At 47.5% G+C, this 19244-nt stretch overlaps 1 protein-coding gene across 1 annotated transcript; it reads right to left on the reverse strand.

The window, feature by feature from the left end:
• Positions 1 to 2493: 2493 nt before the first annotated feature.
• Positions 2494 to 17695, reverse strand: LOC103192553 (gastrin releasing peptide). Its single transcript, XM_007935547.1, has 3 exons — positions 17557 to 17695; positions 10027 to 10250; positions 2494 to 2592 (listed from the first exon to the last, which is right to left on the reverse strand). The coding sequence occupies exons 1-3, from the start codon at positions 17693 to 17695 to the stop codon at positions 2494 to 2496; spliced, it is 462 nt and encodes a 153-aa protein (XP_007933738.1).
• Positions 17696 to 19244: the final 1549 nt, after the last annotated feature.

Here is a 19244-nt window from a genome sequence, read left to right on the forward strand (position 1 = left end):
GTACAGAGGAGTCTGCTAAGGTCAGGAGACTTGAGTAAGCTGTTCTTGCTGCTGAAAGCAGGCTCTCGTCTCCCCTGAGGAACAAAACAAGTGGCAGCCTAGGTGGGGTCATTCTAGGAGCACTGTCCGCTGCTGAAAACCTCTCTCTCCTTGCCTGAAATGCCGCCATTATAGCTTCCCTGTTCCTGGAATGCTTTTTGTTTTGTTTTGTTTCATCTTCGTGAGGGTCTCTTCTGAGGGCAATTCCCCCTGAGGGGCAGTACCCCTTAACCATTAGCTTCACGGTGGGTTTTAGTTGCTATAGCTCAGGGTTGGGTTCTTGGGAAAGAGACTCAAGAGGGTCCCAAGATAGGGAACAAGGCTCTCTAGAGGAAGGTGGAAAACCACCTGCCCTTGGGTTAACCATTGTGTAAATTAGCTCTGCCCACTGCTGTCAAGGCAGTTAGGGTTTCTGAGCTGTAATCTTTAGGGAAGCAGACTGCCATATCTTTCCCCTGCAAAACACCTGGTGGGTTTGAACCGCTGACCTTTTGGTCAGCACCTGGGCGCTTAACCACTGTGCCTCCAAGGCTCCTTAGAGGAAGATGGTACCAAAAAAACCAAACTCACTGCCATGGAGTCAGATCTGACTCATAGTGACCCCTCCTTGGGTTTCTGAGGCAGTATCACTACGGAAGTAGATTACCCAATCTTCCTTCTGATGAGTGGCTGATGGGTTTGAAGCGCCAGCTTTCTGGCTAGCAGTCAAATGCCTTAGGCACTACGCCACCAGGGTTCCCAGAGAAGGTGGTAGGACCCTGAAAACGTAGTTCACATATTTCCCTGGTCTGGCTCTGTGTAAGCTGTGAAACAATGTTGTTTCAGAAGAAATTAGGATGCATCACGTCCAGTGTTCTCTGACAGTCAAAACAAGTGCAAGATCCTTTCTTTATTGTTGAGATGTTTTTCCTTAAACGAAGGCCATCTAAACACGTGACAAGGAGCTTTACAGCATGTCCCTGTGTAAGTGTCACCTATGGTCCTGGTGAGTGCTAATCAGCACCAAGCCACACTCCCTGAAAACAGAAAGGAATCTCTTGACTTTGTCTTTTCTTTGGCCACAGGGCTGACTAAACTGGCTGGAGGGACCGCTTCTCCTCCCAGGCAATGAAATTTTCAAGAAATGTTGCTTCCTGCTAGGCTTACATATAATGAAAAGGAGGTTGAAAATGAGAGAATGCAGAAGCCATTCAGTGCTGAGAAAATCAGATGACTTCAGATGTTTGAATGCCAGTTCCACTTACCATGTGACCGTGGGCAAGTCTCCTGACATTGCTAATCCTCTAGTTCCTCATCTATTAAATGGGAAGATGATAATTCTCAGCTTATGGAATTCTTAGTTTATAGAATTGTTACAAGGAGTGTATCAATATTGTAAGCATAACATCTGCCCCATGGTAAGGGCTGAAGAATTGGAATTATTAAGTGATGAAAAGCACCTTCATACTAGCCATCTGATGGTAATGACGGGAGGAGTGTCAGGAACCTCTAGGAAGGCTGTCAGTCATTGCAGGCAGCCCTCAGTGATACTGAGGATTGGTTCCAGACCAGCGCAATAAAACGAATGTCGCAATCAAGTGAGTCACCAAAGTTTTTGGTTTCTGAGTGTGTATAAAAGTTGTGCTTACACTACACTGCAGTATATTAAGTGTGCAATAGCATTCTGAAGAAGTTTGAAATATGGTGTGAAATACCAAAATATGACAGACACAAAGTGGACACATGCTGTTGGCGAAATGGTGAGGACAGACTTGCTCGACCCAGGGCTGCCAAACCAAAAACCAAACCCACTGCCGCTGACTCTATTCCAACTCAGAGCTGCCCTAAGGACAGAGAAGAGCTGCTCATGGGTTTCCAAGGGTGGCAATCTTTATGGAAGCAGACTACCTCATCGTTCTCCTGTGGAGTGCCTGGTGGGTTTGAACTACCAATCTTTTGGGTAGCTGCCAAATGCCTTAATCACTGTGCCTCCTACAGGCTTGCCACAAACCTTCAATTTGTAAAAAACACAGTATCTGTGAAGCACAGTAAAGCAAAGTGCAATAAAATGGGATGTGCCTGTATAAGGGTTCAGTAAGCGGCCTTCAGTGGAGTAAGCTAAAGACATCATCAGTCTAAGGTTAATCTTGGTCACACAGTCTTCTTGTTTGCATTTGAAATAAGAGAAATAGCTGCCCTTTGGAAAATGCGTTTATGCTTTTATTGTGAATGGTAACAGGCTGGGGGCTTGATTCTAATCCACAGAGAGCCTAAACTAACGAGGAGTGGTCAAAAGCATTAACTGGAAGACCCTTTTTGGGTAATTGTTCACAGCAAACAAGTTCAAACAAGAAGATGCTTCGTGAAAACCATGAATTTAGTCAAGGTTGAAAGATACAAGAAGGGTTAAGTGTTTTGCAGAAAGGAAATTTTGTTGACCATCCTGTGGAGCTGATGTTTGCAGAACACAGTCTCTTAAGGGTTCTGTTTCACTTCTTTGTAAGAGGCTGTCATTATCCGTTTAGCTGTGGTGCCTTCCTTCATGTTGAACGCCTGGAGCAGGGAGTCCACCAACTTAAAACATATTAGAAAGAGTTAGTGACAGGAACATTGGTAGTGAGGTTGCAGTCTAATAGAACCAAACCTGTTGCCATAGAGTCGATTCCAACTCTTCGGCAACCCCATGTGCTTCAGAGTAGAACTGCGATTCCCGGGTTTCCAAGGCTGTGACCTTTGGGAAGGTCAGCAGGCTTCTCTTCTGAGACAGCTCTGGGTAGATGGCAAGCACCAGTCTTTCGATTCCCAGCTGTGTGCTCGACCATTTGCACCACCAAGGACTCCTCTGAAGTCTAGTACTAGAGATAAACCCATTCCCAACAGACCATGAGCCTCGGGGAACTTGTTATAAAGGTAAGTTCTTGAATGGGAGATTCTGGGCTGGGGCCCAGCAATCTGGGCTAACAAGCCCACCAGGAGATTCTGAGGCAGGTTAGCACTGGAGAAGCACAGCTATCACCTGAAAGAGAACTAACTTCCACTTTTTTTTTTTTTGAGCCACTGTATTCTGAGCCACTTTTGCTTATCTCAAAGGAGCTGCGGTGGTGGAGTGGTTAAAAGCAGTTGGCTGCTAACCAAAAGGTGGGTGGTTCAAACCCACCAGCTGCTGCAGGGGAGAAAGATGAAGCAATCTGCTTCCATAAAGATTTACAGCCTTGGAAATGAGACTGTTCTATAAGACAGTTCTACTCTGTGCTATAGGGTCACTATGAACGGGAACTAGCTTGATTAGCAGTAGGTTGGATTTGTTTTTTCGTTTTCTTATATCAGCTTAACTTGTACCCTGAAACAATTGGACCAGCATTGGACCTTTAATGCATTATCCTCTACAGTTTTTTACTGAAGCAACAGCCAGGAAGGGGGACAATCAGAAATTGGAGATTTTAACTCTTCCTCGGCCTGCTTTGGCAGTGCCGCATTACAGTCACAGTGGCTCTGTGCACTGCACTAGGACACAGGGTAACCCTCTAACTGGGAGTGGGAGCACTGCGGGCAACTTGAGAGGAGTTCGTTGCGATTTCTGCCAGTTCTAAATTTATTGTGTTTTGCATGTAGTAGCTTCTGCTCAAATTAACTAAGGCTAAAGAAAGAATGAGTAGTTCTAATTTAAAAATACATCCTTGTTTCCAGACAGCGCCCTTCCCCCATTGAGATGAGAAAACACTTTCCACCCACACTGGAGCTAATTCCTCTTCCCCCGGCTTTTCTGGCAGCCATGGTCCCCCGGCTTCCACCACAGCCATTTATTCCTAATAAAGGAAGTCCTGATTTTCTCAGCGATGATATAAACTGCTCCGCAGCTCAGTCGTTTTGACCAGTGTGTTAATGAGGCCAGGGCCTGGGGTTCGATTCCACACAGGCTAATTAGCTCTCCCGCCCTCCATGAGGCCAGACTGCCCAAAGATCCCTCCATCCATCTGCCATGAGAACCACTGGTCGTGAAGAGGCCAGCTGAGGAAATTCCCCATTGGCTCCAAATATTGAAGCTGAGAGGTTCGGCCCAAGGGAACTGAAGTAATGCTGAAAGGAGAAGAAGGGGTGCAAACCGGAGAGATCAAGCCCTTGAGGCCCACAAATGGTTGTGGGGTGGGCTGGGCTGGAGGGGGGTGTTGACCTTCCTCTGCTCCTCTGCTCGGTCATAGAAACTGCCTGGGTAAGCAGAGGATTATTAGTCATGCTCGATTGCATATTGTGTTTCCTCTGTTTGAAGCTTTCGTTAGAGCGTTTCAGATATTAAGAAGAAAACCTTTCTAGGGCCCGAGCTGGTGCAAATCCTTTGTGTTTGGCAGTCTGAGCCCAGCCAGGGGTGCCATGGAAGAAAGCCCTGGTGATACACTTCCATCCAGATCACAGCCAAGAAAACCCCACAGAGAAGTTCTTCCCACAACATGGGATGGGTGGCTATGAACTGCATAACACCAAATCAGCTCACATGTAAATCCTTCCTCCAGCAGGGCTGTTGAAATTTAGAGAGGAAGCCTTTCTATGCCCTCCATTGATTGAGTGAGGCAGAGAAGCCTCTTTAAAAGTGAGGACAGACTTGCACATTTGCTCCTTTTCTATTCAGCCTCACACAATAGTACATGTCCAGACCCTGTTGTTAATGTCCACCAAAGATAGAAAAAGCCTAAGGCGGCAAAGAACAATGGACAGGGTCCAATGACAAAGGGAACCCAAAGGCCAAATCAAGCCCCATGAAACTCCAACAGTCCACAGCCATGTCCAGGATTATGGGTTAAGCCCTGGTGCCATTCTGAACACCGTTTCAGGTTGTAGAAACCACAGAATAAAAGTTCCATCAAGTGCAGAATAGAATGAAAGGATTTGTGAGGAGGCCACAGTGAGAAGAGATTAAGGGTTCACCTTGAAAGTCATTAGCCATAATTGCCGGCAAGGGTCTGGAGCCTGTTTGCCATGATACAGTGGTAGAGACTCTGTGCACGTTTTCGTAAATCTTTTCTGAATGAAGAGAATATCTTTGTCATCAAAACATAGGAAAATGCTCAGTGTTTTTACCCTGCTCTAGGAGAGCTAAAACCAGGGCTGGCTGTTTTATTACTAAAATGGGATTGGGGAGCATATGTGGATCATTTTTAATTTTAACAACATCCTTCAGCCTCTGAAAACTCCTGCAGCTAATTCTGGAAATGGCAGGCTAGGGTATTAAACTTTGTTTCAACACTGAGAGATACACAGGTTCCTAATTGAACCAATTCTTGGCAACTAACTCCCTTTTATTTTTTCTCTTCTTTTCCTTAAGTTTATTTTATTTTTGTTGTTATTGAGGATACACACAGCAGAACATACGCAATTTAATAGTTTCTACGTGTACAACTCAGTGCCACTGATTACACTCTTGGAGGTGTACAACCACTCTCATCCTCCTTTTCTGAGTTGTTATGTTTGACTGCTAATCAGAAGGTTGGTGGTTCAACTCCACCAGCCGCTCCAAGAAAGGAAGATGGGGTAATCTACTTCCGTAAAGATTTACCACCTCAGAAACCCAATGGGGGTCACTCTGAGTCAGAATAAACTCAATGGCAGTGAGTCTGGTTTTTGATTTATGTTTAATGAATATAAATTCACTGTCCCCTAAGTATCCTATCTAATCTTTTGAGTGGCTGTTGTCAGTTTGATCCCATGCAGACAGATCTTAAAAAATACAATGCTCAAGGCAGACACTCTTTGCTAGTTAAGCTAAACTACTGCTTGGTTTTAAGAAGAGTGCAGGGGATCATTTTGGTTTCAGGTTTAAGACGTAAAGATGGTAACCACCTCTTTTTCAATAAAGTAATTGTGAGATGTTTCCCGTTTTTCATAACAACATACTTTGACTGAGGCAGCATGTTCAAAGCAAGGAGAGTTGTAAACTGTTCTGGTCTATGCAAAACTAAAGTAATTGTTGAATTTGTTTTTTGTGTGACTGGTAAATCTCCACAAAAGAAAGGCAACGACACATGCAATGATTACTCAGCTGACGGTGGAGTGTCATGAGTGGGATTTCAAACTTCTAAAAGAAGGAAAAGCTTAACAACATGCAGTAGAGCATCAAAGCTCAGTGTACAAAGGTGATCTTTCTTCAGCTGATTTTGTATTCAGGTAAGGCCACCCACTTTGAACCAATTCCTTCCCGTGGCTGCCCGCGCAGTCGTCCAACACCGCAACCCAGGGACCTCCTTGGAGCTATTCTTTTGATTGCCTTTCAAGTTTACAGAATATTCTGAACACAGTGGGAAAATCTGAATCCTTGAAGGTTGCCAAACATCCCAAAGATATGCAGAGCCAGGCTCAGGGAATAAGCAACTCAAGCTGGTTGTTGCTTTTTTGGTTCAAAATTGAGGAACTATAGATTAATAAAATGATAGTGTGTGTGTGTGTGTGTGTGTGTGTAGGTATTTTAAGAGTGTTCCATGAGACCTACTAGGAGGCCTGGTGGCACAGCAGTTAAGCATTCGGCTGTTAACTAAAAGGTTGGCAGTTCAAATCCACCAGTTGGTCCACGAGAGAAAAGAGCCAATGATCTGCTCCTGTGAAGGTCACAGCCGAGGAAACCTTACATAGCAGCTCTACTCTGTCACACGGGGTCACCCTGAGTCAGGATCGACTCTACTCAGTGTCACACAACATCACCACTGTGAGGGTTCATCCACTTCAATGTGTAGTCATTGAGAAGATTTATGGTGGTGACTGTTGTTCTTCAGAGACTGAGAACAAGCCCTGCTGTTGGACATCCGTCCATAGAAATTCCAAGAGAAGCACGGCTGGCTAGGGGCTGAGAAGCCAACCACAAATCCCTGAGGCTCTCAGAACTTTGGGGTCTGAGAGGAAGAACACCCGTGACACAGGTGTGGGCACTGCTTCACTGCAACAGACCCGCGAAGGATGAAGGTGGTACTTACTCCTCTATTTGTTGACTTAATCCCAATTCTCTTTCTGAGTAAACACTATCAGGGACTCTCTCTGGGGCTTAATGCCATTATGAACTCTTGCTTTGCCTATGACGCGTACTGTAGACTAAAGGGGAAACCAGCTGCCACAGAGTTCATCCCAGCTCGTGATGACCGCAGGTGGGTCTGAGTGGAAAGGTGCTCTGCGGGCTGTGCAGTGGCTCAGTTTTTGGAAACAGATCAACTGGCTTTTCTTCCGAGGCATTTCTGGGTGAACTTGATCCCCCAACCTTTCGCTCAGCAGCTAATGTTAACCATTTGCACCACCCAGCACTGCACTCCAGGGAAGAAGCTTGGCAAAGCCAGTCCTGAGTCTTCTGTAAAAAAGACTTAGGGATCAGGGAAGAGTGAAGGAGGGAGATTTTCAGGCTCTAAGAGTGGGAAACAGTCCTATTTTTGTCAGAAATATCAAGAAGCAGGCCTGCTACTGCCTCCTGCCTCTTCCATGTTTAAGGCGAATGAAGATCACCAGCCTATATGACTGAGACCGGAAGAACAAGATGGTGCCCAGCTACCACTGTCAACCACTCAGAGGGGGATCTGTGTAAAAGATCCTGGATAGAGTGGGAGAACAATGTGGAATGAAACTCAAAATCACAAGGAAAAAAAAAAAAAAATGGGACCAGGTTTGCTGGTCTGATAGACCCTGACGATGGCCCGTAGCTGCCCTCAGGTCTGGAATTGAACTCATGCCTGTGGCTTCCAGCCAAACAAAACACAGGCATATGAGCTGAACATTTACAGTAGGTAGATACACTCCTTGGAGAGATCAGTCATGGGAGCATAAAAGGGCTGTGTATGCACAGGGAGACAGCTCGGGGGGCAGGAATGCATGGAGGGAAGGACACAGGGAAGAGGTAACTATGGGGAGGAAGTGGGAGGAGAGCTGTTGCATTGCAGGAAATTTAAGTCACTGTCATGAGACAAAGTGTATGTGGACTGCTGTATGGAAGATGAATTTGCTCTGTAAATCATCACCCAAATCACAATAATAATAATAAAAAAGATGAATGAGATCATTCCCTAGAGGTTCTCACATGGCAGCAGACTGTCCCAGGCAAATGTCCCAGGCTCCTGTCTGGGTTCCACCAGTTAAAGGCTACATAACGAGTCTGTTTTCTCACTTCTAACATGGATACAATAATAGACTCTTCCTCAAAGACCACTGGGGGCATAAACCAAGGAAATGGAGGTAAAATGCTCAGCCCATTACAGTGGACACTCAGTAAAACCAGCCATGGTCACCACTACTGCCATTGCAACGAATTGCTTGCCTTTTATCATACACATCATGGAAACATCTTAAAAGCTGATAATCACCTGCTGTTTTCAGCTGCCTTGCTTTCTCCCTATAACTTTAGTTCACTTCTCTTTCCTGCTTTCTGTTCTTCGAATAAAAACAATGCCAATTTGTTATTATTATTTATTCTATCCTCTATGAAATCATAAGGAGCTCTGGTAGTGTAGTGCCAACGGCACTTGACTGCTAACCAGAAGGCTGGCGGTTCAAACCCACCAGCCACTCCTTGGAAGGAAGGTTGGGCAATCTACTTCCATAGTGATATCGCCTCAGAAACCCAAGAAGGGGTCCCTACGCGTCAGGTCCAACTTGACGGCACATAACAACAACATGAAATCATAGGACAGATCAGTTGACCTCAGATATGTTCAACAAATTTTAAAATATTAGGATGAAACTGGAACTGGGTAACCTTGGAATCAATATGAGGAAATACTAGTTTGTATAAAGGGCATCAAACAAGCAAGCTCCCTTACAAAAACATGTGGGAAAAGGCTGTTCCCCCTTGAATCCATCAAAAACAAGCCTATCTGTAGATCTACTGGGATTTACACAAACAGTCTACAGCCTCACTATCAAAGTATGCCGGAGGGTCTGGCAGTTTTTAAAAAAAAAATCTATCAATAAGGTGAGTCAGGAATAGGAGGATAAAACTGAATGTGTGGCTAACTGCCTCCATGAACTGCCTCCTCCGCTATGAGACCAGAACTGGACGGTGCCTGGCCACCATTACTGATCAAAGGTCTTACAGAAGAATTCTGATCAAAAAGGAGGAAATGTGTAACAGAATTTCAAATTTTCATGGAATCCAGACTGTTTGGAGCCACTGAGGCTGGATGAATCCTGAAACTATTGCCCTGAGAAAATCTTTAAGACTTTAACCAAAAATATCCCTAAATTCTACTTCAAACCAAACCATAGTTTAGTTCCATTAGTGAAAGATGTCTGCCTTGAGCATTGTGCTATTTTAAAGAACTCTCTATGGGATGGGATTGGCAACAGGAACCCCAAAGGTTAGACAGGAAGCTTAGGGAGCAGTGAGTTCATGGGAGGAACAGATCAGAAAAGGTGGGGAGAATGAGTGCATGCCTGGAAGACTGTAGTCAATGTCATTGAGTTGACATGTAGAGATCGCTGAATTGGCGTGTCTGCATTGCTGTGTGTATTTTCAACAAAAAATAAAATAGATTAGTGAAAAAGAATTCTATCAATTTATAAATGTTTATTCCTCACTTGGAGTTTGGAACTAACACCCTTTTATTTGTGCTAATAGAGAAAGTAATGACGTTGCAAAGAGGAGACAGCATGGAAATCATTCTACCACTTTGCTGGCCATGTACTGGCATTGTCCTAATTAATGTGGTGGCCTTGAAAACTTGATGCACTCTGGTCACTCAGTGGTTAAGGCATTTGGCTGCTGTTTGAACCCACCAGCTGCTTGGCAGGAGAAAAATGAGGCAGTCTGCTTCCATAAAGATTTACAGCCTTGGAAACCCTACAGGGCAGTTCTACTCTGTCCTATAGAGTTGCTACCAGTCGGAATCGACTCCATGGTAGTGGGTTTGGGTTTGAGTTTGAAAGCTTGTGTCATAAACGATTTTATTCTTCTTTGCTCTAACTGCCCCTCCTTCCAAGTCTCCCCACACTCCCTGTTCCCCGCCTTCCCAGTACATTAGTTTTACAGACTTCACGGTTGGAACCTACGTCTTTAAAGTCGCTGCTGTCCTGTGACTCCCAGGTAGGCTGGCGAAGGCGCAGGGGCTCGCGTGGAGGCGCCTGACCGCTTCTGTTCCCCTGCACTTCCATGAGCCTCAGCAAATTCCTGGCGGCTTCTTTCCACTTCACGTGCTCCCTTAGCAGCTGCTTCTGGTTCTCGCCCTCATCCACAGACGGGGACTCTCCTGTGCTCTTCTTCCCCATTAAGTGTCCTGTAAAAAACAAAAACAAGGCAGAATATCACACATAATCAAAGGGAATGAATGAATGAGAAATTAAACAGCATTCTGTTAAACAGAGCTCTGATAGCCTAGTGCCTAAGGCATTTGACTGCTAACCAGAAGGTTGGCGGTTCAAACCCACCAGCCACTCCTCAGAAGGAAGATTGAGCAATCTACTTCCGTAGAGATACCACCTCAGAAACACATGGAGGGGTCTCTATGAGTTGGAACCGACTCCACAGCAGTGAGTTTGGTCCCCCGCCCCCATGACTTTAGCTGCTTGCTCCTAAATGCAGAACAAAGAGAATTTTAGAGTTAATTCATCAATGAGTGTTTTTTCTCCCTCTCAGAGGTGCACCCAGAAGCCCTGCACTTGGTCCCAGCACTTCCACTAACTGGCTAGGTGACCTTTGCCAGTCATTTCGCTTCCTCACCGTTCAATTTTCTCAACTTTAAAATGAACAGCTTGCACTACATGACATGCAAGGAACCCTTCCTGCCTGAACGTCTAGCATCAATTCTGTGTGCACCAAAGCCTACTCCCAACTGAATGATGGTGTTTAAGCATCTTCCCCAGCCAATCTAAAGTGCTGCTGGAAAGAAAAGTTTCAGTGCTTCTCTTTGTATGATTAAAAGGATGAAATAAAATATGGTGATGTTTTCCTCTTATGTGTAATACTAATGTACAAGGGAATTTTTCATTTCAGCTTTCTCAGAATTGTAGCTGAGATTGAATCCAGGAACATTCACCCTCATATGACAATTTGTTAAGAATGTCATGAAAAATAAGTTGAAAACAAGTTCTTCCTAACACTGCTCAGCCCCCTAAGAGCAGGATTTTTTGAGGGCGTCTGAGGTGGGAGTGGTGCCCCACCTACAGCCTCCAGGGGCACGGAGCAGCCCTTGAGGTGCACATGGAGGCCAAACAGGAAGACACGGGGTGAGAAGGAGGCGGCATTCCGAACCTGCGTTCTCAACACTAGCATTTGCTGGGCGGCCTCATGTCATCTTCCTTCCTTTAGTCATGTCTCCGTCTCTCTGTAATTGGGTTTTATCACACTTGTGGATTTCTGACATTAAGCAGCCTCGGGGGCCATTGATTCACAGCTCTTGTGGTGCCCATATGCCTAGCATTAGAAATATTTAAGGCAAACATCATGTGAGTAATATTGGAAAGAGGCTTTGTCACAGAAAACGGAAAGAGAGGTCCCTTTCCAGAGGTACTACCAGTGACTTTTCAGAAAAACCGTCCTATGACTTTACTGCTTGTATATGTATTCTTAAAAATGACTTCTTTTATTTTTGTGGTAGTTGTTGAGAATATACACAGCAAAACATACCCCAGTTCAAGAGTTTCCACGTGTACAATTCAGTGACATTGGTTACAATCCTTGAGTCGAGCGACCATTCTCATCCTCCTTTTCTGAGTTGTTCCTCCCTCATCAACCTAAACTGACTGCCCCCTAAGGGTCCTATGTAATCTTTCAACTTGCTGTGGTCGATTTGACAGCAGGGAGATAGTTTACTTCTTTAAAACAGCACAACGCTCAAGGTAGACATTCTTTACCACTCAAGTTAAACTATTGTTTTGTTTTAAGAAGACTTCAGGGAAGGAAGGTTGGGCAATCCTACTTCCGTAGTGATACTGCCTCGGAAACCCAAGGAGGGGTTGCTATGAGTCGGGGCCGACTCGACGGCAAATAACAACAATGACAACAGGGAATATTTATGGTGTAAGGTTTCGGATCCAACTCATAGCGACCCCTCCTCGGGTTTTCGAGGTGGTATCACTATGGAAGTAGATTGCCCAATCTTCCTTCTGAGGAGTGGCTGGTGGGTTTGAACCACCAGCCTTCTGGTTAGCAGTCAAATGCCTTAAGCACTAAGCCACCAGAGCTCCTGTTTAAAGATTATCTCATGGAAATAGTTTCAGGGGTTCATCCATCCTCCATGACTCCAGAAAGTCTATAGTCCATGAGAATTTGAAATTCTGTTCTGCATTTTCTCCCCTTTTGACCAAGATTCTTCTATAGAATCTTTGATCAAAATATTCAGTAATGGTAACTGAGCACCACCCAGCTCTTCTGGTCTCATGGCTTATGGAGACAGTCACACATCCATTTCCTCCTCCTATTCCTGACTCTCCTTCTTCTGTTGTTTCAGGTGAATAGAGACCAATTGTGCCTTGGATGTCCACTGACAAGATTTTAAGACCCCAAGCACTGCACAATGAACTAGGAGGTAGAACCAGAACACCAAACATATTGTTAGGTCAATTAACTAGGATACCCCAGAAAACCATGACCCCAAACCTCCAAACTAAGGAACCAAATCCCATGAGATTTGCTTGTACATAAGCAGCCTCAGTAGCTACTATTTTTTGTTACTGGAAATGTATATATCACACAACTTTGCCTATTCAACTTTTTACAGATGTACAACTTATTGACAGCAATTACAATAATTGGCTGTGCAACCCTACTCTTAATTAATGTCATTTTTCAATCACCATAAGCTGAAACTCAGTACTCCATAAGCAATATGCTTACATATGTATTGCAATTGACAGTTTACAGAATTTTAAATGTGGATTGTTTCATGGTGTGGACCATATTAAGTTGGGTGAAAACAAGACTTGTGAGGTCACACAATTATAAGCAAAGAAATAAAATCAGCTCACAGCCTAGGTTCTCCTATATTATAGTACCTTCAAGTGTCTTTTAACTTCCTGAGAATGTAACACACTTAAAAATCGTTCTAAACCAAAACTCCAAACTCACTGCCATCGAGTAGGATCCAACTCATAGCGACCTCTCCTTGGGTTTCCAAGGCGGTATCACTATGGTCTGGAAATATGGATATAGTCTACAAAAGGCTTCCTGATGCTATAAAAAGGAGCCATAACCACATATCAGTATATCATGACTAATGACATGACTCAGAAAAATGACTTGTGTGAATACTGCGGTGCCATACAATCAGGTTTTCCTGCATTGCAGGGTGAGCACTTGCCAAGTTGCTTATGACCTAAGAGGTCGCACATTTCAAGAACCTACTGATAACTCAGTCTCATCTGAAAGCCCAGACTCCTGAATGACTGGCTCTTTCCTTACTGGCTTTGCCAACTTGATGTCTTCAAGTCCACTCATAACCCTGCATTCCGTTGTCCCAATAATTATGTTGCACAACTTCTCAGAAAGCAGAGAAGCAGCTGGCTCTATGCATGTGGAGGAAATGGAATCATGACGATGAGAAATCAGGATTAGAACCCTGGTGGTCCCAGGAAAGACCTCGGTTCCACTTGCTGTCGCTGATGACCTATCATTTAGATGGGCTGCTGCAAATGAGACAGTGATGCAGCGGGGCCAGAGGGGGTATTTTGACTTCATTCTTGCCAGGCCTGGACACTTTTGCAGACTTTCCCGAAACGGAAACACCAAGAAGCCTTCTGTTCTCTGACTGAACAGAGATCCTTGTGACCTTATACTGAATTGTGGGACAATATTTGCATGTGTGGTGGGTGAGTGGTGTTGTCTGTCAGGCCCACAGACTGTTTATAAATAAAAGGGCACCGTCTATTACACCCTACAAAGCACACTGGCTCCTATCTCACTTCTGAGCAGGCTGCTGTCAACCAGTTATCTCCATGGCAACACGGATGCAATGTCCACTTCTACCTGTCCCCTCAGCCTTTGTCTGATGTCCATATCATAATAATGGAGCACTCGGAAAAGATAAAAAGACAGGCACTTGAGAAAAAAATAAAACCTTGGCCAGAGAAAAAAGCTCTTGTCTTTTTTGATCACTTAAAGATACCACCAAAGGGCAGGTATGAAACACAACTGGATTTGCTAGAAGTCTAAAACTTGAAAATTATCCTCATTTGGGGAAATCAACATGCCGACCTAGGTGGAAGCCCTGAGTCCATCTCTGAACTCGTTCCCCTGGAGCCACACGAACTATCTTTCACAGTGTAAAACCACCCTGCCGTTGAGTCCTGGAGGGTCAGACTTCAGCCTCCAGAGCTGTGCTCGCAGAAAAGCAAGAACAACTCGGAGCACTGCACGGGGAGACAGTGAGACAGTCACCAGGGTTAGGCTTTGACATCTCCTTTCATCTCACAAACAAAACGTTTTCATGAGCAGCATGCCAGAAGAGAATCTGAAGTTTCTCAGCTGTTAACTTGTCTTCCACTGCTGTGCCATTTTCTCTCTGGTGGAAGAAGAAATTCACTTAAAAGCCTGCAAGTGTGTGTGAGCAGCTGCCTCCTGGAGCCCAGTGCAGAGATGTAGTTGCATATAATTAAAATTAAATTACATGCTTTCCATGATCAAGGTGCATAACATTTACTTGGGATAGATGAAAGCTAAATTAAAAATCGAGCAACACCATTCATTCCTGTCACTGCTCACATTTTAGCAGAAGATCTGTCCACCCAAAGCACCCTTCATCTCAACCGCAGGCCCAAGTGGGGTTTTCTGTTGCATCTCCCGTTCCCTCGCTCTTCTTCAACTCCACACAGCCAGTAAGGGGAGAAACAGAAAAAGGAGGATGTTTGAGAAGAAGGGGTATTTGGGGCTGCCTCTGGTCATTATAATGACTCTGATAGCCTGGTAATTGAAGCATGCCGCTGCTAACCAAAAGGCCAGTGGTTCAAACCTACCAGCTGTTCTGCTGGAGAAAGCTGAGGCAGTCTGTTTCCCTAAAGATTTACAGCCTTGAAAATCTATGGGGCAATAGTACTCTGTCCTATAGCGCTGCTATGAGTCAGAATCGACTCTTTGGCAGTGGGTTTGGTTTTCTGGATTTCTGGTTATCATACTTTAGGGTTAGGGATGCGTAAGTACCACCACAAAGGGTGATTTAATGCCAGACCCCTAAAAATCTGGGGACAGACAAGCTCTGGAGCTATAGCAAATCAAGTTTGGCTTGCACCAGAAATAATACAGTACTGGCTTTCCAACAAGGAGCCCTGCTGGTGCAGTGGTTAAGAGGTCGACTGCTACCTGGAAGGTCAATGGTTTGAGTCAGAATTCCATGGGACAGCAGTGAGTTTGGTGTTATGGTTTGGCTTGCCAGCTAACTCTTATCCCCACTTTGGCCTGCAACTCACTGCCATCGAGTCGATCTGACTCATAGCAACCTCTCCTTGGGTTTCTGAGGCGGTATCTCTACAGAAGTAGATTGCCCCATCTTCCTTCCGAGGAGTGGCTGGTGGGTTTGAACTGCCAGCCTTCTGTTTAGCAGTCAAATGCCTTAGGCAGTATGCCACCAGAGCACCCTTGGCCTGCAAGGCTTACCTAATAATAAGCCTGTTTAGCACAAAAATGTGAAAGAGCAAAAACAGGCTGGAAATCTGAAAGCTTTATTCCACTTTTCCAGGTCCCCGGCTGTGGCTGGACCAGGAAACGGCCACTTTCTCTATGCTCCCCACAAGCCCTTTGGAAGAAAAGTGTCAGTTCTGTTTGGCTTCCTTAATGCCTTCTCCTTGAAATGCGGGTCTCTCAGCACCACCTGTCCCTGCCCTGAACAGGAAACTCTGGGTTCACCGGTCTGCATAAATCACAACTACTGGCACCCCAGGACCTGAACGACTTGGCAAATGACTCTTTGAACAACAATACAAACGACTCTGTGCCAACCCGGAACTCTCAGTCTCTCTGACAAAGGCAGTCACAGCGCAGTGGTGCTGAGGGTCAGCTGTTCCAGCCCCACTCCCGACCCTAAATTCCTCCCCAGACCGAAACGAAATTCACTGCCACCAAGTGGATCCCGACCCAAAGCGAATGGCCTTTACAGGTAAATTATGGTAGTAGATTGCTCCATCTGCCTTCCGCAGAGTGGCTGGTGGGTTTGAACAGCCAATCTGCGGTTAGCAGTCAATGCCTTAGGCACTGCAACACCAGAGGTCCTTTTAAAATTCTACCTGTTGTTATTTGCCTTGAGTCAGAACCCACTCATAACGCAACCCCTCCTTGGGTTTCCAAGGCAGTATCACTTAGGAAAGTAGACTGTCCAACCTTCCTTCGGAGGAGTGGCTGGTGGGTTTGAACCGCCAGCCTTCTGGTTAGCAGTCAAGTGCCTTAAGCACTATGCTACCAGAGCTCTGAAATTCTACCTAGGCACCCGAATTCTGTGACTGGTTGATATTCGAATTATCAGGTACCTTTCCAACACATCCTCCCTAGTTCTAAGTAGATGACCAAGGAGGACATCAGAGAGAGAGAGAGAGAGAGAGGGAGGAGGGGAGGGAGAAGGAGAAGGAGAGGGAGAGGGAGAGGGAGACAGATCTCCTTAGAGGGTCAACAGCTGCCCAGCAAACGCTGAAGTTGGAGTTGCCGGATAGGTTTCTGAGGAAGTGGGACGCTTGGCGTTTGCCAGGGTTGATGTTGAGCGAGGCCCAGAGCCCCGGGTGGTTAGGGGAGCTCGGGGCAGCCGGGTGCGTCCCTGCCTCTCAGCTGCCCCAAAGCTGAAGGTGCGCGCTTTCCACCTGTCCCACGGACCTCGGCCCCAGGACTCTAGGCACAGGGACCAGGGAGCCTCCAGGCGCGCGCGGGGAGAGCAGGAGTCGCTGGCCCACGGCCAAGAGACCGAAAGGAATTAGAGTAGCTGCGAGGTAGCGGATCTCTACCGGAGGAGAGAGAAGGGGAACTCGGAGCTCAGAGTGGCCAGGAAGCTCGGTGCCCCGAGCGCGGAGCCAGAGCGCAGAGCCCGCTCCACGGACAGAGGGCGACCTGGGCAAAGGGCAGGGGACAGACGATCGCCGCAGAAGGAAAAGAAAGACCCAGAAAACCACAAGCAGCGGATGCAGGCGCTGCCCACTGGCCAGAGTTGAAACCCGGCGAGCGCCCCGCGCCCCAGTCCCAGCACCTGTGGCTGCGCGGGAGCCAGAGCGCATCCTGGACTGCGGTCAAGGCCGAGGGACGCGAGCCACCGGAGCGGGCAGCGCTCGGGGCCGCCTCCCCAAAGTTGTTCAGGGAGGGACCCTGCAGACAGGGTTAGGGTGGGCTGATCAAGGAGGCGTCGGGCTGGTGCAGAGGGAAGGTGGCCTCCTCCACCTGAGTTGTGATTTAGGCAGCGGCTCGCAGGCTTGGGCACTCTGGCGAAGAGCGTGGGAAAGGACCAAGAGAGCGCGCTGCTGGCGAGGCGCCTATGTTTGGGGAGGGACCCGTGGGCTCCCCAGGATCGAGACGGGTGCATGGAGTTTAGGGGAAATGGTCGCAGCGCCACAGCACCCGGACCCAGCCCCTGGAGACGCCGAGATGGGAGACCCCGGGGCTGACACGGGGACACTCACCCACTGCCCAGTGGCTGCCGCGCGGGTACATCTTGGCTAGCACTGGGCCCCCGCCGGCCGGCACGGGGGCCGCCTGTCCCCGGGGCGCGCGGCAGAGGACCAGCGCTAGCAGGATGAGCGGGAGCTCGCGGCCGCACATGGTCCCGCGGGGAGCCGGGCGCGCGGCGCGGCTGGCGGGAGCGCAGGGGCAGCAGGACCTGCGAGCCACGCCGCCGCCGCGCCGCCTCCACGCCGCCCCACTTTATATGCAGCCGGGACGGGGCGGGGGGCTCGGCACGGCGGCCCCCGCGCTCTGACGTCTCCCTCCCGCGTGCGGACAACCCTCCGCTCCCTGCAGCTCGTCGGTCCGTCCCCCTTCCCCACACGGCACTAGTTCCTCCCCTCCCGAGCCTTCGCGCCAACACAGTTGCGTGAACTCCCTCCTCCTGGGCTGCACCCGGCGCTTCCTGCCTTAGGTGAGCTCCGCTCTCGCCAGGGGGCGCGGTGACTCCGCGGCCAGGGCTGGGCCTGTAGGATGGCTGCTTCAGGCAAGGCTCACTCAGGTGGAGCGCTATGGAACCGCGACTGAACGTGCCTTCAGGGTCTCCAGCGGTCCCTGGGTGGCGAAAGCTGTTTGCAATTGCTTTGAACCCACCCAGCTGCGCTGCAAAAGAAAGGCCTGCCAATCTTCCGTTAAGATTCCAGCCAAGAAAACCCTATGGCACAGTTCTTCTCTGTAACACATGAGGTCGCCTTGAGTCGGCATAGCCTCCACAGACAATGAATGTGTGTGTGTGTGTGTGTGTTCTGATTCTCCAGGCCTTCCTCCTCCGTGGCCCACCTTCCCACCACCCCAGCCCATAGGCCTCCAGACTCTTGCCTTCCTCTTAGAGGACACACACACACACACACACACACACACATCGCCTCACACCACCGGCAGCAGAACCCTAGGCCACCCTGGTTCTCAGGGATGCTCCTGCCCATTTGTAGGAGATGGAGAATGCAGCAGGAAGGACCAGCTCTTTGGACACGTATTACGCACATCCCTCCTTCCACAAGCCTCCATGTAATGGAGGAAGCTGCTTCCGTGCGGAGTTCCCTAGGCTGGGTCTACCAGAAAGCTCCCACTGTCCCTGAACTGCTGCCACAGGCCTCTCTAGAGTTTCCTCGGCTGTTTTCAAATATGAGGAATGGTCACCAGCCCAACTCCTAGGTTCTAAATGCCATGGCTACAAAGGGGCTGGGCACCATAGCAATGCAACAATAAATAGAAGCTGGTAGGATGCTGTTCCCACGTTTTGGCTGCCTGAGCTCCCAGTGTGTTGGTCTTCCCGCAGGCGAGCTCCTCCTCCCTGAGCATTGGTGAGTTGCCTCTCTCCTGGGGCTCTGGTGTTCCCTGTCAGCATAATGCTAGTGCCAAGGAAGCTGAAACAGTGCATGTTTTCCATGGACTATCTGGTGACTCAATATATTTGTGCCGTTCCTGGGTGACTACAAGTGCATATTGTGGGTGTGAGTGTTCTTGGGTTTGAAAAGGTATCTCCGTGCATTTTTCTGACTAGAAAGAAAAAAAACCCCTGCTATTTCAAGATCACTGTTAGTAGCCAAGGAAATACAGTAATATTATTCCAAGGGAATGATACAAGTGAAAATCAAGAGGAGAAAGCCCACTTGTGGCCGAAACTCCACCCCTTCACCCCCTACCC

This window comes from Orycteropus afer, unplaced genomic scaffold (assembly GCF_000298275.1).
Source record: "Orycteropus afer afer isolate SDZICR_OR568_19922 unplaced genomic scaffold, OryAfe1.0 scaffold00029, whole genome shotgun sequence".
Lineage (NCBI taxonomy): Eukaryota > Metazoa > Chordata > Mammalia > Tubulidentata > Orycteropodidae > Orycteropus > Orycteropus afer.

Excerpts from the sequence above, each read along its gene's own strand:
- LOC103192553 (XM_007935547.1), bottom strand. The coding sequence starts at position 17,695 with ATGTGCGGCCGCGAGCTCCCGCTCATCCTGCTAGCGCTGGTCCTCTGC. Across the intron at positions 10,251-17,556 it reads CGGCAGCCACTGGGCAGTGG|GACACTTAATGGGGAAGAAG; the intron begins GTGAGTGTCCCC and ends TGTTTTTTACAG. Across the intron at positions 2,593-10,026 it reads ACAGCAGCGACTTTAAAGAC|TTGGTGGACTCCCTGCTCCA; the intron begins GTAGGTTCCAAC and ends ATATGTTTTAAG.